Raw genomic sequence first — 27,988 nt, 5'->3', positions numbered from 1 at the left:
GTGGGCCTAATATCCGGAGTATCTTTCCAATCTAAGAGACCATGATTATGTAGTTTCTCATATAAAGGCCGGAAATGTGCAGATTAAAAAAAAAATTGTATGAGCAGAATTTCGTATAAGCAAAATGTGAGCTTATAAGTGAAAAAAAATAGCAGAGTAGGTTATTTGATGCAAAGTAGATTGATTATTTACATGACATTACTAACTACCCAAGATAAAAAAAAAATAAGTTTAGCCTCAAGAATCAAAATCTTGATTCTTTTTATATTACTTTGGCTCGTTTCATTTAAAATATTTTTTAAAAAGATTTATTTTTATTTATTTATGCACAAGAACTTGCATGTAGGCCAGAGGTGTAGGGGGAAGGGTGTATGAGAGGATTCACCAGAGTTGGGAGCAGAATAGGCTGATCTACTGAAATACACTGCTGAGGGGAGGGGTGGGTGAGTCAGGAGAGGTCTGCTGCACCATGTAGGTCAGCTCCCTCGCCAGGGATTTAACTCATGCCAGAGTTACTGGTGATAGCTTGATAACGCTGAGACTTTAACCTCTGCGCTTTAACCTCATTTAAAATATTTTATTTATTAAATCTGTTCTCTCAGTTTTTATTTTAGGCATACTACCATTAAGAACAGGTAGTGGAGACCTATCCCTCACCCCCCCAATTTTTTTACCCTCAACCTGCAACTTTCCAACTTTGAACTCTCTTGCTTGAATGACCTGTTTCCTTTCACACTCTCTAGAGTTAATAATTCCACAGGACAATTTTGTCCTCCAGAGGACATGAATTCTACTAGTTCATAAGTTCTTGGTGCTTCCCCGAGGCCACATGGTGAGAGTGCTTAACATTCGTCTCCAAGGGCGGGGAGTTTGGGCACCATTTTGGTTGAAGCTTTTGCATTGCATTTCCCTGTCCTGACACTCTGAGTGGTGTGGTCTGTCAGATATTTTGCCTGCTGAAGGCCTTCCCAGACTGGGCAGCTGAATGCACTGCACAGCTGCCAAAATTCTGATTCAAGATCTAGAATTCTAACTCCTGCTCTTTAGACCCTTGTCTGGCCCTGGCTCCAATCTCCCAACAACCAGGTCCCTGGCTCAGTATTAGGCCCACTGAGGGCCCTGCCCCCACTCCCAAGTGTGGGGAAACCACTTTTGGCACCAAGCTAAACTTCAGCCACACAACTAACCCGGCTTCATCCAATCTAGCTCTCATCTTGGCAAAATTTTGTCACCTTGAGTGAGAAGAGGAAATGCAATGGGCTGAGGAAATGCATCATCCTCACTTGCCATGACGGTCAGACTAAAATATTTTGCAATGCCTTTACTCTAAGTACTCAAAGGAAAAGTTTCAATAATTCTGTTATTAAAAGTAACACTAGAGAGGAATATAGTTTATGAAGAGGGGATACGATTTCTCTATAATATTTGCACCAGAGGTGAGAGTGAAATTTGTTCTAAGGAAAAATGCTAAACACGGTATACCTGCATTTATTTAAAAATGCATGGTTTGATCATAAACTTCTGATAACTCTGTTTTTCAGGCACCTGGGAAAGTGCTATTGGAGAATGCGCACTTCACAGATAGAATCTGAGTGTAACCTGGGATGGGGGTGGGGACAAGGAAGCAAGATTCTTAACAAAATGCTGGTTTGCAGGATGCTACCAAATTCAACTTAAGTGCTTAATTGGTCACCATTATGGTTTAAATACTCGCAGGAAAGTGTAATTTTGGTTGATGAGAAGAATCTCTTGGCTTTTAAATGAAGAGTAAATATGTACCTTGACCCTGTTTCCACTCCTTCTAGTCTTAACTAATGCACTGTCCTTTCAGCTTCGGCAGTCCTGCTGTAACAGGGTGGTCATGAGAAGACAGGCTGATGCCCAGAAATGAGATGGGGTAGTGGGGTGCTGTAATTTGGGAAAATGAAATCATTTTAGTTTTTATTTTCCCAAAAGGAGCAGGGAGTCTAACAAATGTGGTACATATGTAAAACACAGGCAAATACACTTAACAATCAAGCACTCTATTTTGAAATTTAAATAAAGCTAAGATTTTCTTCTGGCCCAGAGGGAAACTTCATTAAAATCAATTAGTTTGTACAAAGCTCCAGAGAATATGGACTTTTTTTTTTTTTTTAAAAAGGTTTAAAGAGTAAGGTGCACACAAAATTACCTTTCCTACACCCCTGTGAATGTCAGTTACACCTAGACAGGTGGCCAAGTGCAAACAAATGTCTCAACGAGGGCCCTGGGTCACCCCCGGGGTTCTCCTGGCGGGCACGTAGGAGTAATTAATAGACGAGTCTCTATCAGGAGTGCAATATTCACCACCAAGGCGGCTGCAGCCAGAATGCACGTTAATCCCAACTGCGAAGGGCAGGCCGAGTGAGATAAAGTTGGCGGCAGGCGCTCCCAGGTGAGGCCTGGGTCCAGGAGCAGAGGTTGGGGCCGCACAGCTGTTGCCGCGCGCCCTGGTCCCTCCTCCCAGCTGCGGCGGCCTCCCCCCTCCCCCCGCTCCCGACGCCGCGCGGCCGCCTCCCCTCGGCTCCGGGTCTCCGCGATCTCCGCGCCGCGCTCGCGCCCCTCAGCCTCCGTCCCGTCCTCGCCGCTCCCCTCACCCCGCCTCTCTCCCCCTCCCCAGCCCCTCCTCTCCTCACCCCACCCTGCCTCCCTCCCTCCCTCCGCGCGCCGCCCGCCCGCCGCCCGCCCGCCCGGCGCTCGCAGAGCCGACACCAGGGGGGCTCTCGATGTAGCACCATGACAGGCATCGCCGCCGCCTCCTTCTTCTCCAATACCTGCCGGTTCGGGGGCTGCGGACTCCACTTCCCCACCCTGGCCGACCTCATCGAGCACATCGAGGACAACCACATCGGTAAATGACTCGGGGGTGGGCGGGGGCGTCCGGCACGCTCCAACTCCAGCCCGAGCGCGCACCCCGGAATGGCCAGGGGTGGCCGGGAGGGAGGGAGACGGCGGCGGGGCGGGAGGGCGTGTGCGAGCCGGGGCGTGGGGGTGGCGGGATGCGGAGGCGCGAGGTGCCGGGAGGGGGGCGGGGAGCGGGGCGGGGTGGGGGAGGGGAGAGGGAGGGGGCGGGCGCCCCGAGGTGCGGCCGGCGGGCGGGCGGGCGGGCTGGGGGATCCCGAGGAGCGTGCGCGCCGGCTGCGAAGTGGTGGGAGTGGGGGGTGCGGCGCGGCGGGGGCGCGGAGGAGGGACCCTGCGGCGGGAGCCGTGGGGCGGGCGGGCGCGCGGGCGGGGGGCGCGGCGGGGCGGCCGGCGCTGGGCAGGGGCGCCGAGCTCGGGGGCGCGGGGGTCGCGGCGGCCGCGGCGCCGGGGCTGGCGAGGGGCGGGCGCTGCACGCCGCCCGCCGCTTCCGCCCGGGCTCGAGCTGTCAGGGCTCGGCGGCGGCTGCAGCCGCTGGGAGGTGGGAGCGGGGGGGCGGGGGTGGCTCCACCGCGGCAGCCATTCCGCTTCCTCCTCCCGCCGCCGCCGCCACTGCGTCCTGTCAGCGCCGGTTGCTAGGTGTGGTGCGCCGGGAGGGGGCCGGCGCGGGCGGCCGCGGGCGGGGACGGGGCGCGCGGCGCCCCCCTCGGCTGCGGCGGGGCGGGCCGCGCACGCGACCCCGGGGCCCCGGGCGCCCGCCGCTGCCCCGGCCTGGCGCGGACGCCGGGCGCTGCGGGCTCCGGTCCCGCGTGTGCGCGCGGGCCGCGCCCTGTGCCCCGGGGCCGGGCTGCCCTGGAGGCCCCTGCTGCCGGGGCCGCTGGAGAGCCATTCCCTGGGCCCGCGGGCGGGCATTTAAATGCGCCCCTGCTCGGCGATTTGCCTTTCAAATGGTGCTAGGCCCGGCTGCGTCCAGGGCGCGGCGGCGGCTGCTGCCTGCGCAGCGCTCCCGGCGCGGGGGACGCGGTGGCCGCGGGGGAGGGGTGCGCCCCGCCGGGCCGCTGCTTGCCCTTGCAGCCCAGGATGCTGGAGCCTTTCAACAAGTCCTTTCATTCACTGAAGTCCTTTGCACACCTTTGCACACTTCTGTCTGGAGCCCCTGCGAGGGGAGGTGGGTCAGGTTCATCTGATTCAGGAGATCCAGACACCTGCGGAAGGTGTGGCCGGCGCCCAGCGGTTGTCCTGTCTGGGCTGGAAGCTGCAGGGTCCGTGTGATGCCCCAATCGGGATGGCTAACCCAAAGAACCTGTAAATTCCCCCAGAAAGTCATTTTCGATGAATGCTGTGCATTCAGCCATGTGGATGCAGCTCACGTTTCCACATAGTTGACAGAATAAATCACTACTGCTGTGTATTTATGCACGAATAAAATGAGACCAAGCCTTATGCTCTTTTGCTTAAAATCATGCTTTCTTTTTGCACACAGTGAGTGCCTAATAAGCGTTGAAGGCTAGTTTAAAATGGGATAGGATGGGACACCCGGAATGACAAGTAATCACCGAAATGCCCACAGACATCTTTCAAAAGATGATATTGACGTGTAATTGTCCAGCTTTTGAAATTTGCAATTTTAGAGAAATTCACGTAAGAGCTTCTACCACCTCTGATAAAGGTGTGATGGAAGAGCTAAGCAAATCTTGGTACTCTTTAAGAGTAGGAGCTTAATAGAGTGACAAATTTGCTGATTCATATCATGATTGAATATTATAATTGAAGGTGCTTTAAGGATAAATCAGACTTTGCATTACTGGAGTTTTAGGATTATTTTAAACTGTCATGAAAAGTTCCAGTATAAATTTTTATCTAAGTTCCTTCCCTTAATTTCAACAATAAGTTAAAATAATATGTATTAAGTAAATATATAAATAAATAATATTTCCCGACCAAGAGAAGGATGCCACAGCATTTTCTATTCACACTCCTTAACAATTATTTAAGGGTAAACTATAATTAATGTTAGGTGAGTAATAATTTTACCAATTTTACTTGCCTTCCTAGACTAGTTTGTTTAAAAGAAAATATAAATTATACCTATTAAAATGTGCGGAAGACAGTTATCCTTCTTGAGGATTTAGTTGTAATCCCATAGATGATTAAAAATTAACCATTACTGAATCACCAGAGTTTTTTAAGTTTGCAGAAATTGTCTTCGGTATTGCACAAACATTTCTTAAGAGAGCTATGGGTTCCATTAATTTTCCTGAAGCTCAACTTTTAAGTAATGGTCACCCCCAAAGGGGTGTCTTAGTGCAAATATTGAAAAATTAATTTTATAATAGGTGTGACTTAGGTGAACTGTATGGCAAGGCTAACAACTGTACTTTGGAAATAATTTGAAACCGGCAAACTTTATGTAAAGTAAATGTTAAAATGAACAAACTTGAAATTCCCAGAGTGGAGAGCCCAACTTAAAACTTACGTACCTTGACTGAGGAGAGGCCCGTTACTTTCAAAGACAGCCTTGTATACAGAGAGAAATAAAAATTGACTTCAAGAATAAAAACTTGATTAACAGGCGGTGTCATAAATATAGTTTTGGTGAAGAGACATGGGTGGATATGTGTCAAAGCATTTGGTCAAAGTTCTATTTAGGTATTGTTATGTGATATTGTTTGTACTTCAGTATATAAGTTTTTGGAGACAATTATATGCTATATTTAATGATTGATTTTTTTGTTAGGAGTGACACATGAAAAGACTACTGAGAGATGTATATTAATTTACCTGCAGTTTTTGTTATTTACCTATCCTATAAGTATCACAGAGATGCTTAGGATGCATTTTCATCTGGGGAACTTTCTGGATTATTACCGTTTATTCACTAGTTAAAAATCCTTAAAGTAGTAATGAAATTAAGATTTTATAGAAATAGGTCATTTTCTTGCTTGACAGATTTCTCTAGGCCTTTGGTGTCCAAGGCCTGTTGTTTTCACTCTAACTGTATTGTTTAGTTCAGATAAAGTACATTGAGTTGAGAATATCTGTCCCTTAAATGTGTGCGCTTAGCTTTTATTTTGAGCCATTTTCTTATACCTATAAGGGACAAGGATTTGGGGCTTTTGAGCGAGAGGTAGTGCAGTTTTCACCCTCTTCTGTTTTAAATCTCTCCCTCTTGAAAGAGAGAGGCACCTGCATTCTTCTTTTCTTCCTTGCATTTCATTGCTTGTTTAGTACTGGAGCACCTGTCTCCTGAATATGCATTTACAGCCAGACTATCACAGCTACAACTCTCCCCCTAACTCCAATTGCCTATAAATCCCACAGCCCTGTGTCTCTGTGTTAAGTGCTTCTCCATCAACATCACCATTGATTCATTCATAACCTGGCTTTATTTCTTGGAGATAGAAAATCTGTTCAAAATTGGTTTTCTTCTTACTGTGAGTTGATACTTGAGTTTGCAGAAACACTCTGACATGTACATCCTAGACAGGTGATCACTGGGAATCATAGTAACACCAAGTGCACTGCATTTAGCGCTGACTGGGTCACATCATAGATGCATGACATGCCTGCTCTGTCCCTGTACTTCAACACTGTGTAATCTTTTGGCTTTTTGTCTAAGAAAGGCAGCTGTTGAATCGTTCTTACCAGATTTGATTACAGATCTTCCTCGACTTAACGATAAACCCTAATAAGCCCATCGTAGTTGAAAATATGTCGAAATGCTGACTTGGAATTGTGACTGCTGTTGCCCAGCATCCTGAGAGTCATTTCCTGGTAGCCACTGAATGTATGGTGTCCACACCATCGTAAAGTCAGAAAATCGTAAGTTGAATTATCATTAGTTGTGGACCAGTGTTTGGTGCATTCATAAAAGTACCTCTGCATTTTGAGTTTATTTATGTAATAATCTATACTGAGTTCTTATTTTGGGCCAAGCATAGTTCTAGGCACTTGCTATTTTTGTGAGGAAAGGAAACAAATATTCCCAACCTTTGGGGACAGTATGTTCTAGTGGTGAGAGTTAAATAACAAAAGCATAAGAAGTTAAATATATAGTATGTTGGAAGGTGGTTAGTGGCATGGAGTGAGAAAGAACAGGCCAAAATGTGTTGGGAGGTTTAAATATTGGACTTTTTACTTGGTTGGTCAGGATAGGCCTCATGAGAAGCTGACAGGAGAAAAAACCTTTACCCAAGTCAGATAGTTGGCCTCACATTCAAGGAACAACGAGGGCCTCCCCGGTGGCGCAGCAGTTGAGCGCTGGGTTGCAAAGCTGCCCGCAGCCTCTGCAGCGCCGGTTCGATCCCCGGCTGCTCCCCGGCCACCAGAGGAGGGTCCCACATGGCGCGCAGGCCTCTGCAGCGCTGGTTCAATCCCCGGCTGCTCCCCAGCCACCAGAGGAGGGTCCCACATGGCGCGCAGACCTCTCCTGCCGCCCATGGCTCCCCTCAGCAGTGTACTTCAGTCCTCTGCCTGCTCTGCCCCCTGCTCTGGCTCTAGTGAATTCTCTCACCCTCTCGTGCTTCTGACTGTACCCAGTGCTTGTATAAATAAATAAATAAATAAATCTTTAAAAAAAAAATATATATATATAAAAAAAAGGAACAATGAGAGCCAGGTATAGGGGAAAGGGTGTCAAGGCTCCAAGGTCGACTGCAGCTCTTGAACTGAGATATAGAATCGGACCCAATACAGTTATTCTTGGGGTGCTGCTAAGCTAGCAGGTCATTTAGAGCTTTCCCAACTTTGCTGTTGTTGACTCAGATTTTCCTGTAGGGGCCTTTTTAGGAGATAGGGTTTGGTTGACTGAAAGTGGCTTGCAGTAGCTATGACTTCTTGCTTCTGGACCTCAGATGTCTATAAGTTTCTTGAGTCTTGCTTGTTTCCTCATCTCTAAAACCCAGGAAGTAAGTCCATACTGCTTCATTTCATATAGTAGATGCATAGCCATGTAATTCAGAAAGGTCACAGTCTCTGGAAAGAAAATTTAGTTACTAATTGTAATGTAGAGTTTGGATCCAGTAATGGTTTAGTAAATCTTTGTATTATGTTCTTAAAACAGCACCATAGTATACCAAAGAGATAGGTTGTACAACATGGGTGGGGGAGGCTCTTATTATCCCCATTTTATAGGTGAGCAAACTGAGTCACAGAGGTTACCTGACTAGCTTAAGTTTCCATGGCTGCCAAGTTTGAACTGGAATTTGAATTTCAGGCGGGTATGCAGAACGGCCTGTGCCATATTGTCAAACTGAAGAACTAGACAGTACTGTCCCTCCTGCCCCTCCAGACAATTTGTTTTCTCCTTTATACAATAACTCTGAACTTTGAGATGAAGATCACCTGAGAGGCAGCATAGTGAACCCAGCTTGCTTGGGTTTGAACTTACAGCAGTCAGTTTTCAGTCATTTGGCTGTGGACAAGTGGTTTAATCACATGGTGCCTCAGTTTCCCCCTTTCATATAATAATAACAGCACCTGTCCCATGGAGTGGCTGCGGATTAAATGAGGTAGTATGTGTAAAGCACCCATCCTCGGTATTGAATTAACTGCATCATCTAATTTCTTGCCATTTTGTGATTTTACTAAATAAGCGTATCTAGAATGCTCTATTTTAGAGGTTAACAGAATGTGGGTTGTCTACCTGCTTGTGATGATGTTTTACAACTATGTGAAATCATCAGGCCTTTCTCAGGAAGACTGAAAATAGGAACCATTATAGAAGACCCTTCAAAAGCCAGCAGTGGGATTGCAACCTCTGGCCACTTTCTCTTCTGTGTGGCCAGAGGTACTTTAGAGGCTGGCAAAGGCCTTTGCCACTGTGGACTGGAAAGTGGTATCAAGGGCCAGCAGCTTCCAACATGGCCTTTCCTTGTGGCCTGTATTTATTTGAAAAAAACTAGGTGTAGAATGAGGCACTGTCCTTGGACCTGTGGGTGCATTCCCACAAGGACATTTCCTGTGGGGAGAAGGAATGACTGACTGAGTAAGTGAATGAATGCATGAAAGGCTTGTCACTGCCTGCCCTGTTCTCCGTCTGCACGCTGTGGTTTGGCAGCAGAATACCCTAGTACTCTCTCCCACAGATCCCAAGAAAGCCCCAGGTACAAAGCTGGGGGGAGTTTTAAGTGCTTGCCCATGTGTATGCTATACAGTGTTGGGGGAACTTAAATCAACAACTTTGCAGCATTCTCCAAAACACTATCTTCAACAGTTTTCCCGTTTGTCTACTTCTCACCTGTAAACAGACAAATGATCCTTTAGGAAATATTGCTGGTGAGCATCCCGACTCCTGAGTGCCACAAGCTACTGATTGTTTAATGTACCTGGTTTCTAATATGTGACTGGAATGTACAGATAGAAAAACCTTGCCTGCACCTGACTGGGGTGACAGAGCCTTCCATATTATTTGGGAAATATTTCCTTTAAAATGCATATATTTTGAAGGCATCTCTCATCTTGACAGTTCTAGAAAATTAATTGACAGTTCTTTTTAGAAAACCCAATTCCTGCTTTTGATAACACTGGAGAAACCTCAAGACAGTTGCAGACTGGAGCACTTGACAAGAGGGACTTTCCTAGGACTGTTTGGAAGCCAAAGGCGTTGTGTTTTATTGTTGTTGGGTTTTTTTTTTTTTTTGTGGGACCCTCGCCGGCTGCCAGGGAATGAACTGGCACTACAGAGACTGCGGGCAGCCTAGCAGCCCAGCACTCAACTGCTGCGCCACCAGGGGAGGCCCATAAAGGTGTTGTGTTTTATTTTTATTTTTATTTTTTTAAAGATTTATTGATTGATTGATTTATACATACATTCATACAAGCACTGGGTACAGTCAGAAGTGTGGGAGGGTGAGAGAATTCACCAGAGCCAGAGCTGGGAGCAAAGCAGGCAGAAGGACCGAAGTACACTGCTGAGGGGAGCAGTGGGCGGCAGGAGAGGTCTGCGCGCCATGTGGGACCCTCCTCCAGTGTCTGGGGAGCAGCCGGGGATCGAACTGGTGCTGCAGAGGCTGACGGGCAGCTTCGCAACCCAGTGCTCAACCTCTGCGCCACTGGGGAGGCCCAAGGTGTTGTGTTTTAAACAGCTCTAGAGACAGCATGCAATGCTATTGAACCCCTTAAAGCTCCTCCCCTTTTTTCCAGCTATCCTTTTTTTTAGGACTAGTGCCATCCTCTACATTTTCTTTTATTTTTCTCCCCACCCCATATTTACCTCTTCCTTCAGCACTTCACAGTGCAGTCATGTCAAGGGTACTGCTGGATTGCAGATAATACATTTTGTGACATACTGACCTAGCCAAAGTATTAAATAGCATATGTCGTTTATTTAGAATCTGAATATTGGAAATTGCAAATGTCAGAATTTTTTTTAAAAGCCTTTCATTTAATATGCTAAGTAGATTTTTTAAAAGATATATTTATTTATGCATACAATAACTGGGGTACAGGCCAGAGTTGCAGGAGGTGAGAAGATTCACCAGAGATAGAGTAGGGAATAGAACAGGCAACCTGACTGAAATACACTGCTGAGGGGAGCAGCGGGCGAGGCAGGAGAGGTCTGCTGCACCATGTGGGAAGCTCCCTGGCTAGCCGGAGATCGAACTTGTGCTGCAGTAGCTGCAGAGACCTTCATAGTGCTGTGCTTAACCCCTTGCACCACCAGGGAGGCCCTGATATGCTAAGTAGATTGAAGGAAGTTGTGTTTTTCCCTTGTACTGGAATGTTGTATTCACCTATTTTTTTAAAGACCAGTAGCAAGCAGAGCCCAGATTAATGGATTTGCTCTTCAAAGATGAATAACTCTACTTTGGCAGATGTCAAAGTGACTCTTCTTGGGTCACTAAACAAAGATGCTATGTCCAGCACCAGAGAGCATTGATAGTCCCCTGATGGCCACAGTGGCCCCTGCCTGATTCACTCACTGCCCTCCTAAAGGAAGCCCTGTTTATTGCCTGCCAGTCTAGAATATGACTTTTTCCTGAGAGGGACCTCCTTGAAGAGACAAGATCTGCATCCCAATGTTATAAAAGTAATATATATTATATGCATTCATATATATGTGTATATGCCACTATGTATAGCTACACATTTGTGTGTGTGTTTCCATTTATGTGTGTAATACATAACATACATTTTATTATACCTACATTCTCTTGCTCTCTGTCAAGATCTCTGTTGATAAGTGAAGAGTACCTCGCACTAGATTTGCTATATGCTAGTATTTAAGGTAGTACTTGCTGTCTCCATGGAATTGAAATTTATTTGGAGAGACCAGACATGTACTGACTGAGGTAAATGATGAATAGTAATAGGGGCCACAGAGGCAGATTTACTGTGAAGTTAATGAGGCTTAAGCCTCAGGCCCCTCATTATATAGTACATGTCTTACCATTTTTGAATACATTGCTAGGACCCACCCAGCCCTTTCCAAGGCCCTGGAGGAGCCGCAGCAATGCGTGCTGGGGATCATAACTTGTCACATACGAAAAAGGAAGATTTTAACAACAATCAGTTAATATTGTCCTTTTTTACTCTGACTTCCCTCTGTAACATTGCTCCTTGGGTTCAGTGACATCAGAGTTGAGAGTGTTTTTGAGATACAACTAAGGGGAAGTTGAATTAGGGACACATTTAGTTTGAGTCTAGTGGGATATATTTATACAACTCAGCCATTTCTGTATCTTAAGTTATTCCTAGCAGTTCTATTGTGGGCATCACTTCCCAGTAAGACTGTCCACTATGCCAGTTCACCTAGGTCCTTACATAAAAGGTGTGGGTGTGTATGTGTGTATGTGTGTGCGCGCGTGCACACACACAATAAAAACCATATACAACATAAACAGCAACAAAGAGTGACAACTGGTTAAAGAGTGTCATCAATACAAAAGTTAGTCAATACATAAGAAAACTTGAAATACCCAGAATTCTTGTGGCTCATATATGAGGAGAAGTTAATAGAGGTGTTTATAAATTTGACAACAATCCTGAAAATTGATATGGCTTTGCCAGTGAAGAGTTGTGAGGCTGAGAGTAATTTTTCTGAATTAAAAATACAATTTGATCATCATGCTTGAAGACTTAGTTTTTTGGTTTTTTTTTTAGATTTATTTATTTATTTATTTATTTATTTATTTATTTATTTATTTATTTATACAAGCACTGGGTACAGTCAGAAGCGCGGGAGGGTGAGAGAATTCACCAGACCCAGAGCGGGGAGCAGAGCAGGCAGAAGGACCAAAGTACACCGCTGAGGGAAGCAGCGGGTAACAGGAGAGGTCTGTGCGCCGTGTGGGACCCTCTTCCGGTGGCTGGGGAGCAGCCGGGGATCGAACTGGCGCTGCAGAGGCTGTGGGCAGCTTCGCAACCCAGCATTCAACCGCTGCGCCACCGGGGAGGCCCTTGAAGACTTAGTTTTTGCACTTTATAGAAAATGGTATTATTAGAAATCATCATTATATGAGAGGTGATCAGAGTGTGTAGCCCAAAAGAAGTACTTCAGCAGTGTGTCAGGTGGTTAATTCACGTGCTGAATTTAATTTTGTGACATTTTGGTAATGTCAGTTTTCAAAATTTTGTATTTTGTCATTTCTTAATATAAATCAATGAGTACTTTCGTAAGCATTTTGTATTTGTTCCATTACTCTTTTTTCCTTACAGTGTATCTAAAGCTACAGGCCCCACAGGCCTACTTGTGCCATTTCTTGCTACCCATTGGAGTCATTACGATGTGCCAGAGACTGTTGTAAAGCACAACTTTCATGTGATATTTAATTCACACGGCAAGCTATGGAGTAGACATTACCCATCCTAGAAGTGCTGCCGTCCATTTTGGAGATAAATGTCCCTACCATATTAGTTAAATACCTTATCAAACAGAATATGATCTTGAATATTTGTTAGGATTATAAGCCAGAAGTACTTTCCTTCAGGACAGAAAGCCTCTTCTACTTCAGCAATGAGCATCATTGATCTTGCCACATCTACACCATAGTTGTAGGCCCATCCTGTATCGTGACCACCTGTGCACTTTGCTTCCCCCAGAAATGCAACCCCTTCCTGGGGGAATAGGCCTTTTTTCATCTTTCTAGCCTCTTCCTCAAGAAGTATTTTCAAAAATGAAATGAAAATAAAATTGGGAACTGTTCTGGGCTGTGAAAAGAGTAAGTTGCAAAGGTGAAAAACATATCTTTGAAGCTAATCTTCCCTGAGATGTGCATTGTGAGTCATTATAGAGTGAGGTTCTGGCTCTAGTTGCTTTATATGCATTGCTTAAGAGCAGAGTATAGTCCCATTTGACAGAAGGAAATCAAGATATAGATCAAAATGCTCAGTGGAATGATGGGTAGGCTTTGCTCTCTGTGTCCCCATATACCTTAGTACTTGCTCTTAACTGTCTAAATTGTGCCCCTTTTTGCATTTTAGTAGAAGGCTACAGTATACTTAAGTGTCTTACATACAGAAAGGCCGCATTGCCAAAGGGAGCAGTGTGCATGGATGGGAAGAGTCTTTGATGTGTGCTTTTTGGTAGACATCGAAATGTTTCAGCTCTTCTGAAGAAAATGTTCATGTAGGCCAAAAGAGTCTGGCATCCCTCATCACAATCGCAATACAGATTGGCAGTGGCTATAGCTACTAAGTTGTCTAAAGCTACTAAGCAGTTCTCTCTCTCACTGATTTTTATCTGGGTATGGGGGCTTCTAATATCATACCTGACGCTATTCACATTCATAAAGTTCTCTTTTACTTTAGGTTTTAAAAATTAAAATAATATCATATGTTCTTGGTCATTATTTTACACATTTGTTGGACCAGTGGTGCCAAATGGGGCCCAGCTATCAACATTGTGAATTATGTTGATAATTCAACATAATGGAATTATCATTGTGGGCACACAAGTGTATAGAGCCTTCCCTGCAACACTGCCCTGTGGCACATACACAGAAGCACACTCAGGTCAGAGTGCCCACCCCCAGACCTTAAACAGCCAGTGCAGAAACACATCTGAGCTCCAAATTGAGACACTCCTTTTCTTGACTAATTCCTTCAGTGAAAGTCTCTCAAATGCTCATTTGATTGCCTGATTCTTGATACATGACTTACTGATATAAGTAATGGGAAAAAAATGGGAGTAGCTGTAGAGACATATTTGTACAGCTTACTGTTAACTGAACACCATGGTGATGAGCATAACTTGGGCCCATACTTCCTCAGGTATCAAACATGAAAGAAATGGGCTTGTTTTTTAATTTTCTTACAAACCCAAGCCAAGTCCTTACCTTGGCTAATCTCACTTTTTTTGAGATATCTGACAGGCTAGTGGAATGTGGATTAAAATTTTTCTTCAGGATTCAGTGAGTGTCATAGCTGTTTCTTAGGCTCTAAGAAATCAATAGCTAATTTAGAGTTTAGATCTTTAGCAGAACATCTTTTGATAGACTCTTTCTGACAGTGGACAACTGCGTTTGGTACCAACTCAACCAAATGATTGACAATGTAGTATTTGGCCTATGTGTTTCCGTATTCCTCCTGGTTTGGACATACCCTTTTATGTACAGCTCTTTCAGAGGCTCACACCAAAATATTGATGTTAAAATATGCAAACATCAGACAGAAATTTTGGTCAATGGTTGTTGAGTTATACGTGCATTTCACTTCAGCTGTTACAATAAAGAATATTTTGTAAAAACCTGAAAAATGATAGCGTCATAAATGTTTTTGTAAGACATGGTAATGAGGATGGTTCTTACCTGTGGCTTATGGAAATCAGTCTTACTGATTTATAAGTCACACCTTCTATGTCCATAGCGTTTTCATCAGTATTTTCACCATGGTTTGCCATCAGAATCATTTGGGTGAATTTGGAAAGACATGATGCCCAGAGCTTATGATGTGATTGATGGGAGTGATCTGAATGTGAGCACCTGTGTTTTTAGCATTTCAAAGTTGATTCTAATATGATGTCAAGCTTGGAATCCACTGGTTTACATTAATGAAATAATTAGCATAGTAAGGATTATTGAGCCTTAAACAGGAATCAGGCTATTATTTTTTTATTTATTTTTTAAAGATTTATTTATACAAGCACTGGGTATTTATACAATATTTATTTATTTATACAAGGTATAGTCAGAAGCGCAGGAGGGTGAGAGAATTCCCCAGAGCCAGAGTGGGGAGCAGAACAGGCAGACTGACGAAGTACACTCTGAGGGGAGCAGCGGGTGTGGCAGGAGAGATCTGCTCACCTTGTGGTACCCTCGCCAGCGGCTGGGGATCGAACCGGCCCTGCAGAGGCTGCTGGCAGCTTCGCAGCCCAGCGCTCAACCGCTGCACCACCTGGGAGGCCCGGAATCAGGCTTTTAAAGGAGTGACCTTTTTGGCTTTCTATTCTATAGATATAGTTTTTAGCTTTACTGGAGGCAGGCGTTCAATTTAGAGCAAGTTTGCAGTTATAATACTATTTTAGATATGTGGTTACAGCAGAAATGTTCAAAGAGGAGAACCAGTGCCTAAGGATCTCAAATGCTGTTTACAGGCATTACGCCTTTCCAAATTCACCCAAATGATTCTGATGGCAGACCATGGTGAAAATACTGATTAAAACTCTATGGGTATAGAGGGTGTGACTTATAAATCAGTATGAGGGAACTGACCAGGGTCAACCTAACTAGAGGTGGTGGAGACTCTGGCAAGCTGGAGAGTCCTAGCTATGCTTAAAAAGGTGCTGCTCACCTTCAGCCCAGTGTTGTCATGTTGCAGTGCAGGCCCTTTGTTGGCAGATCATACTGCTACTATTAGTGGTGGTGGCAGTGATAGCAGTAGCAACTAGTAGAGAGAAAAGCTAGGAATTAAGATTTTTAAATGTTTGTAATAACAAATATAACTGCTTTTAATTACTCCACTTTATGCGATCACTTTAAGAAGAGATATTAATGACCAGGTCGTGTGTTTTAATGGAGTATTATATAGAGGAAATGTGATACAGAGTAAACTTTGAATACCAGTGTTTCCAGTAAAGAAGCTATACAAACTCCAGAAGGTAGGTGTAATGGAAAGAATAGTAGTTTATAGAGCTTTTTTAAATTTCCATTTCTCTTTATGAAATGGTTAGTTACTTTTAATATGAAAAATTTGTAATATAAAATTTTCTTTTTTACAAAATTCTAAAATTTGAGCCTTAATCCTGAAAGTAGCATTTCCCTCTCTTGGGAAACAAAACAGAACCACTCAGAAACTATCCTGAGTGTTTTCATCATCGCAAGAGAAAAAAACTTCTCTAGATGAATTGAGCATTATATCATTAAGAAAATTAGGGATGATCTAATCCAACTAATTAATTCCATCAGAGAAGAAGTCAAGGTCATTTAAAATCATCAATGAGTGAGAGTGTCTGGCCAACAGGAGTGGGAAGACAGTGGGAGAACCTATTTCCTAGAGTCAGCTTACCTTATTTAGCTCCTGTCTTTGCTCTTTTCATGATACATAACCTCTCTGTGCCTCATTTCTTTCATCTCTAAAATGGGAATAGCAGTAACTCAGGTTTGGTGAGATACCACATGTATTTAGTGTGATACTGTTGGAATTCTGGTGAATTCTGGGGGAAAAAAAAAAAGAAAGCTCTCCAGTAAGTTCCCTTGATTGTCTTCTGGAGGAAGCTGTGCTGGAGGCTTTACTGTGGAGTGGTTTAGGGTGTGACCTCCAGTCCTGCCACTTACGTGACCTCTGCCAAGTTATTTAATTTCTCTACACCTCAACTTCTGTCAAATGGGCATGGTAGTATTCATTTCAGAGTATTATGAGGATTAAGAAAATGCGCACATGTAGGAGCTGACAACTAGGAAGCACCCATGAAAGTTAATATTGCCATAATTATGCCATCTTCTTGCATCCATGAGGACACACCTAATGCCATACTCCTTTCTTTCTTCTGTCCTCTTTGTGTTTCCATCATGTGGTGGGGAAGAAGAATCAAAATACAATTCTGGTTTTTGTTAAGCGTTTTTACTTTGAGATATTTGATGAAATTCGATTTCCCTACTAGAGTTTTGGTTTGTGTTTGTGTAAGTCATACTGAGTGGTCATAGGAATCCATGAGCTGTTAAAACATTCCACACACAAATTCTTGCTGTTTCAAAATATACCAGCCTTAATTTAGTATTGTTTATCCAGATTGCAGTTTTTGAGACTTTCGATCATGTGATTAGAAAAATGACTTCCATACTTGATAAATATAATTTTATGTTTGGGAGAAAAGGCATTTTAACTCTCTAGAGAAGTTTACTAACCTATGTAAACAGAAAGTATAAACTTTTCATGTTGCAGCAACTAAGCAGTGAAAAAACAGGAGATGATTTTGTATGTATTGTTTGTGAAGGTTTACGTGAATCATTCAGAAGAATTTGTAGGGCTTTTACAAAGAAATCCAAGAACATGGCCATAAGACTAATAAAATGCCATGCTTTTCTCCTTAATAATAGCCCTTGAAATATTACATAGGCAAATGCTGGAAGTTTCTCAGGAAGCCCTGGGATAGGCCTTGTTTTAGAAGCTCAAGTGGAAATCGTTGAGTTGTTTACTGATTACAGAGAATGTTTAAAATACTTTATTCCAAAATGATATTTAACAAAGATTGAAATCATTTTCAGCCCAACAGAATATATTGCAACTGTTTCCCTTTAAAGAGCATGGTGGGATTCCATAGAGTCCTGGCTTAGTGACTTACCAGGAAGTGAATAAGAAAATGGTTTCCAGTTCTTTTATTACTTAGGGACTCTTTCTTTCTCCCTCCCCTTGGATTGTGTGTTTTAAAAGATTCTTTTCTAGCAATCTGATTTAATAGTGATTAAATGCATTGTTTTTTTGTGTAACAACAACTAAAACTCCCAATCTATTTAATTACTAAATACTGAGTTCCAACTATACAGGAACCGACTAAGGCCTGGGGATACAGTGGTGAACTATAGTTAGTTCAAGTGTGTGCTAAGGGGAGAAACAGACAAAACACAAATACATAAGATAATTTCAAACAATCATTGTGAAGAAAAATCCATTGAGTCAGGAAGTTGAGGGGTCACTTTGAGATAAGTAGTCTTTTGATGACATCTTTGAGAGGAAAGAAGGGAGCTGAACAAAATAGGGGGACAAATGAGCCATTCAGGTATCTGGGGGATAATGCTCAGGCAGAGGGACTAGTGAGGGCCAAGATGCTGAGCAGGTGTGTCTGGTGTGCTTCAGGGAGCACCCAGGAGGCTCCCAGTGGCTGGAGCAGAGGGAGTGAGGCAGTGAAGGGGGGGTGTGTTGGGGGATGGGACAGCAGTGGTTGTCCAGGCTTCCCAGCACATACACCTGTGTCACCAGTTTCAGTAATTCCAACCCCAAATGATGATGTGGAATGTTGTACATTTTTACTATGGCTATAGTTTCCGTTCTGCTTTTTGTTTTCAAATAGCTCAAGGACCCCATTAACACCTTTCAAAGCCTAGTAGAGAATGTGGGAAACCCTAATTAGCCCCTAGATCTCTTTAAATCTGGTTTGCTTTTTGTTAAATCCAAAAAGCCCTATTTATATTTTGAAATCTATATTGAAATAATTTTTGATTAATGTAAATCATATAGTAGATATATTCCATTCAGTGTTTACTATGTTATTTTGGAATGGGAGTGAAAATAAGGATTTTCGATAACTATGATGTATTAAATAAATTTGGTGAAGTTTCCAAGCCAGGAACTTTGTGAAATTATGCAGAGATTTGGGTGGATGTGAGTGTTGGTCAGAAGGGGAGGGTGAGGGAGTAGGGAGAGAAGAGAGGAAAGAATAGTCTTGAATTGACATTAAGGCAAAAAAAAAAACAAAAACAAAAAACAAAACCAAACCCCAAGACTGAGGGAGGTTATCTAGAATTTGAGCCTGAAGATATTGCACCTATCACAATCCTTTTTTATTCTGAATGGTAATAATGTACGTAGCTCTTCTATAAAAAAATAATGGTTTTTCTTTTACAGCTTCATCTTATGGGGAGATGTTAGCATAAATATTTCACTGTCAAAATGAGCTTTTGTTTATGTGGAGGGTCTATCAACCTGTTCTCTGTTTTCTAACCTAGTTACTTTGTTTAAGTAATTGAGAAATGGTGAGTTTTGGGTGACAGGATACCCATGCAGTTAATGAAATTCAGGAGAAAAATAATCAACGAGTGTGAGATGCTCTGAAATATATGTATTTGTGCTTGTAGTTTAATCTTGCAGATTAATATGGAATGATGATGCAGTAGTCAGCTAGCCGTAATAATGCAACATAACAACACATCCCAAGCTCAGTGGCTTTCAGCAACAGGCACTGTTTTCACGCTTGCTGGCCTGTAGGTTGATGGATGGAAGCTGAATTCAGCTGGGCAGCTCTTCATCAGGTTAGGCACAAGTTAGCTAATGTGTTTATTCTGGGGACTAGGCTGACAGGGCAGCCGCTACTAAGGACATGCTTTCTCCTGGTGGATCACTGGAGCGCCATGTTAAACCAAACCACAGAAACTGTTTTAAAGTCCATAACATTCCGTTGGGCCAGTCAAGTCAGGTGACAAAACCCAGAATGGATAGGATAAGGAAATAATCCCTCCTTACGGGGAAGGCAGAGAGATGTGACTGAACAGTAATTCATCATCACAGATCTCTTTTCAGAAATAGAAAAAATTCAAGAGTTAGAAATTTAATAGAGATGTAAATTTCCCCTAAAATGATCATAATGCTGTATAAAAGTGAGATTGCTATCCCTATAACATCTAGAGAACATGGGAAGCATACACGTGAATCCCTAATGAGAAATGAATAAGCATTTCAGACAGGAAATTAAGACAAAATAGAAGCAGTTAAATAATTTCTGCTTAGCCACAAAGAACAGAGGTTCTTTGGTAAGCGATGACCCCTTTTCCATTTTGAGGTTGTTCAGGAATCCAAAGAGGTGGCCAAGTGTTCTGTGCTTGTTTTCTAAGTGCCTGAGCTGTTTGGCATGGCTGAGGAAGTTGGGGACCCTTCCTTTGTTGCCCTTTCTTAGTATAGTTCAGAGAGCCTCAATAAAGCTTTGGGACTGAATTGTTGGGTGGATCCTGTGTACCTTCTTCCCCCAGTTCAGAGCCAGTGTCACCGAGGATGAAAGAGGGCTGACTTGTCAGTCAGGAACCTCCTTACTATACATCACACCTGCTGATGGCTGAGGGAGTGCTCACTGTGGGCAGACATCCCAGGTTCAGATTGATCTGTGACTTTGTACAATTTACTAATGTGTAATTTTCTCATTTGCAAAATGAGAATATGAAATCTACCATGTAGGATTAGCGAATGCTAGCACAATGTCTGACACATCTTAAAAATGTGAGCTTATAGCTATCCACAGCCACTGCAGTATGAGTTTGATTCCCAGCTAGGGAGGTGACCCACATGGTGCAGCAGACCTCTCCTGTCTCACCCGCTACTCCCCTTAGCAGTGTATTTCAGTCAGTCTGCCTTTTCTGTACCCCACTCTGTCTCTGGTGACTCCTCCCTTCCCCCCAGCCACCCCCCCACCCCGCTCCCCAGCTCTTATTTGCATAAATAAATAAATCTTTAAAAATAAGTGAGCTTATAATGCTTTTGCTGTTTTCTACTATAACTAACAGGCATTATAGACACCATTCTATTATTATTAGTCCAGTATTTCTGTTTCTTTAGATTGTGGCCTCCAAAAGGCGTGTTTTATGGCTCTGTGTCTCCACTCGCAATAACACTATACTTATGATGTAGGAACTTAAGCCAACATCCACGGAATTGTATATTCAGACATACATCCTCTACCATGAAGCTTTCAGCTCTAGGACTGAATAGATTGCTCCTAAAAATAGATTTAGTCATTCTTTTTCCCCTTCCATATATTGCCTAAAACAAATAACTTTTGAAGCTTTAAAGGAACTTAAAGGGGTTGAGTTAGTTCCATGCTTTACCTTTAGGTAGTTTCTACACAGAGATGCCCTGGCTTTTTATGTTACATCAGAAGAGTTGAAAAAGCATGGAGGCTTATTTTCATGGTGTGTCTACAAGATTTCAAGGGCATTTAAATTATATTTTCTTCTAATTTTCTAATTTCTGTCCTTTGAGTTGCTTCTTAGTCTGTGGCTGTGATCTTATCAACTTGTTCAAGCCATTGTAAATTTTTAGCTAACTCATTGCTTCCAAGGAGTGGTCATTTAAGGATAAAAGATGCAGCTATTATAACAAATTGTCCTAACATTATAAAGATTAGAGTTTTAAGAAGTTTCTTTCTCTTTTACATAAGACTCAGGATAGGTAGATAGGCTACTTGGTTCCACAGAGTCATCAGGACTTTTAAGTTCCTTTGCTCACATTTCTCTGTTCTCCTGTAGTCTACTTCTCTATGGTAAAAAAACTGCGTGCTCTGGAGACCTTTCCAGAGGGTGAACCTTTGTTTGTATTCATCTTGTAAGGAAAAGAGTATGGAGGAGTGTACATAGAATATGTTGTGACCTAGGGCTGAAGAGTAATTGTCACCGGTAGAGCATGAGACTCTTAATCTCAGGGTCATGGGTTCGGGCCCCACGTTGGGCGCCAAATCTGTTATAGGACAGGGAGAGGGGCAGCCCAAACCCCGCAAACCTGCCTATTTTAAATGGGTTCTGCCATCTGCTGCATCAACACAAAACATATGAGACTTTAATGGGAAGGAACTTTAATACAACTAGGAAAACAATACAGGAAAGGCAAAGAGTCTAGTTTCTAAATGAAGCACCCAAAGTTACCCGTCCCCTCGTGGGTAAAACTCCATTCATATGGGATCGGCCCAGAACAAGGCCCCAAAGCCTGCCACAAGTCTAAAGCATCTTCCAGTGGGGACCCACAGAAAAGGGTCAGAAACTACCAGACAAGCCCGGAAGGAAAAGAGCAAAATCAACATCAAAATAAAAGCTGCCATTGTCACCTCCCCTCGGGTCTCTCACCCACATCTGTGTCATCCAGTCCACGACCAAAAGACAAGCGCAGTTTCTTCACGTGTCTCTAGGCTCCATGCGCCTCCTCCAGGTCTCCTGGCTCCATCCTGCTTCCTTTCTCAGTCTCTTCTGCAGCTTCTCCTCTCCCTGCTCAGCTCCACCCTCCCTTGGGTGGGGCAGGGAACCTGGAACTTTCCCCTTTCCTGGGGACCACCCTGTTACACTTCCACTCTTACTCCATTGGTAAGAACTTAATTGTATGACCCCATGTAGCTGTAAAGGCACTTGGACATGTAGCCTTAGTAGTGCCTAACTACAGTTCTATTACATTGAGGGAAGGGTTTGATTGGGGTACACAGCTAGCAAGTTCCTGCTGTGGATCAATTAAATGAATTTGCTTTTGTGAATTTTACCTTCCATTGAATAAGCTAATATATAGCCTAGTGGTTTATGAGGAAAGAGTGGGTGGTTGTAATAATAATTAATAGCAGTTACAATTTATTGAGCTCCAAGTATGTACTGGGGACTATTAAACACAATTGATTGCATTATCTCATTTCACCCTCTCAGGAAAGGCTATGGGGGAGGCTCTGTGTTATTACCTACATGTTCATAGATCAAATATTGAGACTTAAGGAGAGTAAGAAACCTTAGCAAGATTACACAGCCAGGCTTGCTTGACTCCAAAGCCTTCACCATACTGCCATGGGAATGGTGAGATTTCTCAGGAATAAAGGATAGTTATATAGATAGTCAGTAGCAAAGGAAAAGCAGTAGATTCTCTAGTTATTTAGGCAGAGTTTTTTAGGGACGCTTCAGAAGGACTGCTTTGTACTGTGGGCCATGGTGACCTCCATCATTCCCTGTGAAGGTCAAGTGCACTGCTTAGTGCACTCCAGTGTCTACAGGTCACCCATGGCCCCTCATTCCTGTGAAGTCCCATTAGCTCACACATTCTGTACTTCCTTGATATCAAGGAGGTACCTGTTAACACAGGACACAAGAGGCTCGGTAGATGGGACTGGGATTCTAGTGTGACCTTGACTCTTAACCTTGAATCTCTGTTTTTTTTTTGGAGTAAATATATACTTTGGACTTGGTCACTGGTTCTCCTGGAGTGCTTCTTAGAGCTCCAGAATTAGCTTCCTAGTAGTTTTTTCCCCTTATATATAGTGCTCTTGGGTAAGCTTTTCTTAGGTTAAAGGATTTTTAACTTTTTTTTAAAAACGTGAAAACCAAAAGACTGATTATAATCATAATGGCTAGTATTTGTTGAATGCCTCCAAGGGGCTTGGCATTATTATGGTTCTAAATGTTTTGCATAAATTAATTGGCCTGTGGAGTCCACCTATTATTATTCCAATTTGGAAACAAGGAAGTTGAGCCACAGAGTGGTTAAGGAACTTTCCCATTGTCATTCACTAGAAAGTAATCAGAATTCAAACTTGAACTTTGAGATCCAGAACTAAAGGCTGCTGCAAGAAGGATTTCTGAGGTTTTCCCCAGGTCTAAAAGCACTTTAAGTGCTATGCCTATTGCCTACAGCAGCTCAAGACCTGATCTTTGCGGAGAGAGACCCTCCATCCACACCCAAACACTTCACTACCTTCCTCTTGGCAAATAGAAACTGAGCATGTGTCATAAAGGTCTGGATCTTGCTGATAACTTCAGAAATCCTGTAATCTTTGCATCAGCACCTGATGCCACATAAGATTCTGTTGTGCTGAAATTTCTGACTGAGAAGCTGCTTTGATAAATATACCCAAGTCTTCCTAAAACACAGCTGGTCCTGGGGCTGAGGGTCATACAGGGGGCCACCATCTCAAGAGATGGTTTTGGTATGCAAGGAATGGCCTCCCAGGATGGAACAAAAATGATGCTTTGAGGCTCACAAAGCTTTTGAGAGCATCTTAGAATCACAGAATGCAGCAGGAGGAACCTTTGAGAACACCTAATCCAACAAACTCCTTTCACACAGCCAACCTCGCTGACCATGTGTCTGCGCAGTTCTAAATTCTGGAGACACAGCAGTTAAGAAAGCTTCTCCTCTTATGCAGTCCACAGTCTAGGTGGGGTACACAGTAAACAGTGACAACAAAACCCATAGGTGGTGGTGAAGTGCTGGGAAGAAAAGTAAAGCGGGATGAGGGGCTGGAGAGTGATAGTGGGGTTTCTGTCTATACTGTGATTAGGATGCAATGTTTGAGTAAATCATTTTTTTTCCCCCAAGGTTTATTTTTATTTTTTTTAATTTTTAATTTTTTTAAAGATTTATTTATACAAGCACTGGGTACAGTCAGAAGCACAGGAGGGTGAGAGAATTCACCAGAGCCACAGCGGGGAGCAGAGCAGGCAGAAGGACCGAAGCACACTGCTGAGGGGAGCAGCGGGCGGCAGGAGAGGTCTGCGCGCCATGTGGGACCCTCCTCCAGTGGCTGGGGAGCAGCCGGGGATCGAACCGGCGCTGCAGAGGCTGCGGGCAGCTTCGCAACCCAGCACTCAACCGCTGCGCCACCGGGGAGGCCCCATTTCTTAACCCTTTGTTCATTAAGCCCCTGCCCAGGAGTTAATTTTGACAATTATCCTATTCCTCTTGCCTATGGGGTTTTAATACCACAGATATCTGTGTATTTCTTTACGTGCTGTCTGTGTATCTGTGCTTTATACAGAAAGAGTGGGATTCCGAAACCAGTTCTTACCCCCTTTGGAGCACTATCTCCCCCTCATTCTGCTTTTTTGCTATTGTGAACATCAGTGAAGTAGCTGCTTTTATTTATTTATTTTTTTTTTTAATAAATTTTATTGTTATATTCCCCATACAATTGCAGCCCCCCCATTCTGACCCCAATCCCTCCCCTCCCACCCCCGCCCCCTAAAAGTGTCTCTGGTTCATAGTTTTTTTGTTGATTTTGATTTTCACTTTCTTATAGTTATTCATTTTCCTGGTCCCTTATTTAAGTTTTCTAGATTCCTGCTATGAGTGAGACCATCCGGTATTTTTCTTTTTCTTTTTGGCTTATTTCGCTGAGCATGATCCCTTCCAGCGCCATCCATGTTGCTGCAAATTGCATGTGTTTGAAGTAGCTGCTTTTAAAAGGTTACCATCTAATGTAAGAGAGCTTTTAAGTTCAAAGTGTAACAGGGTGGTCCCCAGGAAAAGGGGAAGTTCCAGGTTCCCTGCCCCACCCAAGGAAGGGTGGAGCTGAGCAGGGAGAGGAGAAGCAGCAGAAGAGACTGAGGAAGGAAGCAGGATGGAGCCAGGAGACCTGGAGGAGGCGCATGGATCCTAGAGACATGTGAAGAAACTGCGCTTGTCTTTTGGTCGTGGACGGGGTGACACAGATGTGGGTGAGACCCATGGGGAGGAGACAATGGCAGCTTTTATCTTGATGTTGATTTTGCTCTTTTCCTTCCGGGCTTGTCTGGTTGTTTCTGACCCTTTTCTGTGGGTCCCCACTGGAAGATGCCTTAGACGTGTGGCAGGCTTTGGGGCCTTGCTCTGGGCCAATCCCATTTGGATGGACTTTTACCCACGAGGGGACGGGTAACTTTGGGTGCTTCATTTAGAAACTAGACTCTGCCTTACCTGTATTGTTTCCTAGTTGTATTAAAGTTCCTTCCCCTTAAAGTCTCCTATGTTTTCTGTTGATGCGGCGGATGGCAGAACCCATTTAGAATAGGCAGGTTTGCGGGGTTTGGGCTGCCCCTCTCCCTGTCCTATAACAAAAGCACTTTAATTTCCTGTTGGTGGGAGTGCAAACTGGTCCAACCACTATGGAGAGCTGTGTGGAGATTTCTGGGCCTACTAAACATAGAGCTTCCATATGATCCAGCAATTCCACTCCTAGGTATTTACCCAAAGGACACAGAAACATCAATTCCAAAGAACACCTGCACCCCTATGTTTATAGCAGCACTGTTTACAATAGCTAAGCTTTGGAAACAACCCAAATGCCCAAAAATAGATGACTGGATCAAGAAGATGTGGTACATATATACCATGGAATATTACTCAGCATTCAAAAAAGATAAACACATGCAATTTGCAGCAACATGGATGGCGCTGGAAGGGATCATGCTCAGCGCAATAAGCCAAAAAGAAAAAGAAAAATACCGGATGGTCTCACTCATAGCAGGAATCTAGAAAACTTAAATAAGGGACCAGGAAAATGAATAACTATAAGAAAGTGAAAATCAAAATCAACAAAAAACTATGAACCAGAGACACTTTTTGGGGGGCGGGGGCAGGAGGGGAGGGATTGGGGTCAGAATGGGGGGGTTGCAATTGTATGGGGAATATAAAAATAAAATTTATTATTAAAAAAATAAATAAAAATTTATAATTTGTGATAATGATACAAAAAAAATAAAACAAAGCACTTTAATTTCTAGTTATGGATTACATACATAAGGAGTATCAGGGTTTTGGGTAAAAACATGCTCGAGACCCTCAGCGTTGGTGCCATATACAGAATACAAGACTGTATACCCTGGGGTGAGGACCTTCCTTTAGTGTAACTGACTCTTACAGTGATGGATGAGTGGCCTGAAGACCAAGACTTGGCCACCACCCTCCGGTGCTGCAGCTGCCCAGCGGCTCTCCCTGCCTCGACGCCAGCTCCTGCATCCCCTAAAGTCTGTCCACCACAACAGTAGGAGTGAGCTTTTGAAAATGGCATTCATATCAGACAATTCCAACAAGAGAAAATGCAAATTCTTTGCGCCCGCTGAGACATCTCTGCACCTACACCCCGTAGAGCTCATCATGCTGGCACTGCCCTCCCCTTGGAACATACATGTTCACTCCTCAAGATCCTTGCTTTCATTCCTTCTTCCTGCATTTCTGTTACTTTGATTTTTCATAAAATGCATTTTAATTTTTGGAGTAGTCTTAGAATTACAGAAAAACGATAATGATAGTACAGAGTTCCCCTCAACCCCTCACTCAGTTACTTTTCTTGATTTTACCAGAAGTCTCCTGATCCGTCCCATCTCATTGGCTCAGAGGGTTTCTCTACTTTAGCTAATCACACAGCTCCACACTCCTTACCCATTCTTTCACATTACCAGTTATATCTTTTCATAGGCCTTACCTCTACCGGAATTTTTTATGTATTGGCCTGTTAATTCATTTTCTGTGTCCCCCTCCCCAGGATGTGACTCCACGAGGGCAGAAGCTTGCAGTCAAATGCACTGTTGTTTCCCAGGGCTCAGAACAGTAGCTGGCTGAGAGGGATGTTCTCACCAACTGACCAGCTTTGGACTTTGGAAGGCTGGTCCAGGACCTAAAGCCTGGCCAAAATGAGCCAGATTTTTTGCCACCCGTATTCATGCTCGATGTCATTAAAGCCAGCAGTGTTCATGACACTGAATTCCCCATTGCAGTGAGTGATAGGACTGCTTGCGCAGAGGAGGCATGCAGTCATGCATGGCTTAAGAACAGGTATATTCTGAGAAATGTGTCCTTACACAATTTCATTGTTCTGTGAATGCCATGGAGTATAATCATGCCCGTCACACCTAAGTTATGGGATGTAGCCTACTGGGACCACCATTGTGTACTCAGTCCTTCCTTGACTGTAAGGTCAAATGATTCAGGACTGCAGGAAGATCTAGATAAAAACTGATGGTGACAGGACCTTCAGGCAAAAACTGGTTTTCTCAGAGTCAGCCTACAACACACAGTGTTAACCTTGTGTAGTGTTGCTCCTTCATGTATGAGACCCCTCTATCTGTGGACTGTGGGGATATGGATGTTATCTAAATTGTGCAAAGAGTATCTAATTTGGGGCCTGTGTGAGTTGGAATTGCATTGGTTGCTAGTACCAGACACCTGACCACAGCAGTTTGGCTTAAAGAATTCTGGATTTAGCTTGTTCTTCAAGATGTTCATGCCAACTGAGATCTCTGCCATTTTCTTCCTCTTTACTGCATGGTTGGAAAAGCTCTAATAAATGCTGCTGATTTCCAGGCTTCCGGGAAGCCAAAAGGAGCTTTCTGGGAAACCCTGCCTAACATCTATTACTTGCCTTCCATTGGTCACCCTCATCCGAATGGGGAGGCCTGTTTACTGTGTCAGTCCCTCATGAGCTGTGGTTTTGGGGAGTGTTAGGAAGTGTGTGTGTGTGTGTGTGTGTTCA

At 43.6% G+C, this 27,988-nt stretch overlaps 1 protein-coding gene across 1 annotated transcript in view; it reads left to right on the top strand.

Moving 5' to 3' along the window:
• The first annotated feature begins 2,522 nt into the window (after positions 1 to 2,522).
• Positions 2,523 to 27,988, top strand: part of JAZF1 (JAZF zinc finger 1) — a 304,692-nt gene continuing 279,226 nt past the window's right edge. Inside the window, exon 1 of the mRNA XM_054692437.1 lies at positions 2,523 to 2,872. Within this exon, the coding sequence (XP_054548412.1) occupies positions 2,758 to 2,872 (115 nt within the window). The 5' untranslated portion in view covers positions 2,523 to 2,757. The remainder of the gene's footprint in view (positions 2,873 to 27,988) is intronic.

The sequence above is a fragment of the Talpa occidentalis genome, unplaced genomic scaffold (assembly GCF_014898055.3).
Source record: "Talpa occidentalis isolate TD23 unplaced genomic scaffold, MPIMG_talOcc4v2.1, whole genome shotgun sequence".
In the NCBI taxonomy this organism is placed as follows: domain Eukaryota; kingdom Metazoa; phylum Chordata; class Mammalia; order Eulipotyphla; family Talpidae; genus Talpa; species Talpa occidentalis.
The sequence above is the reverse complement of the archived record's forward strand: the minus strand, read 5'-3'. Positions and strand labels throughout refer to the sequence as shown.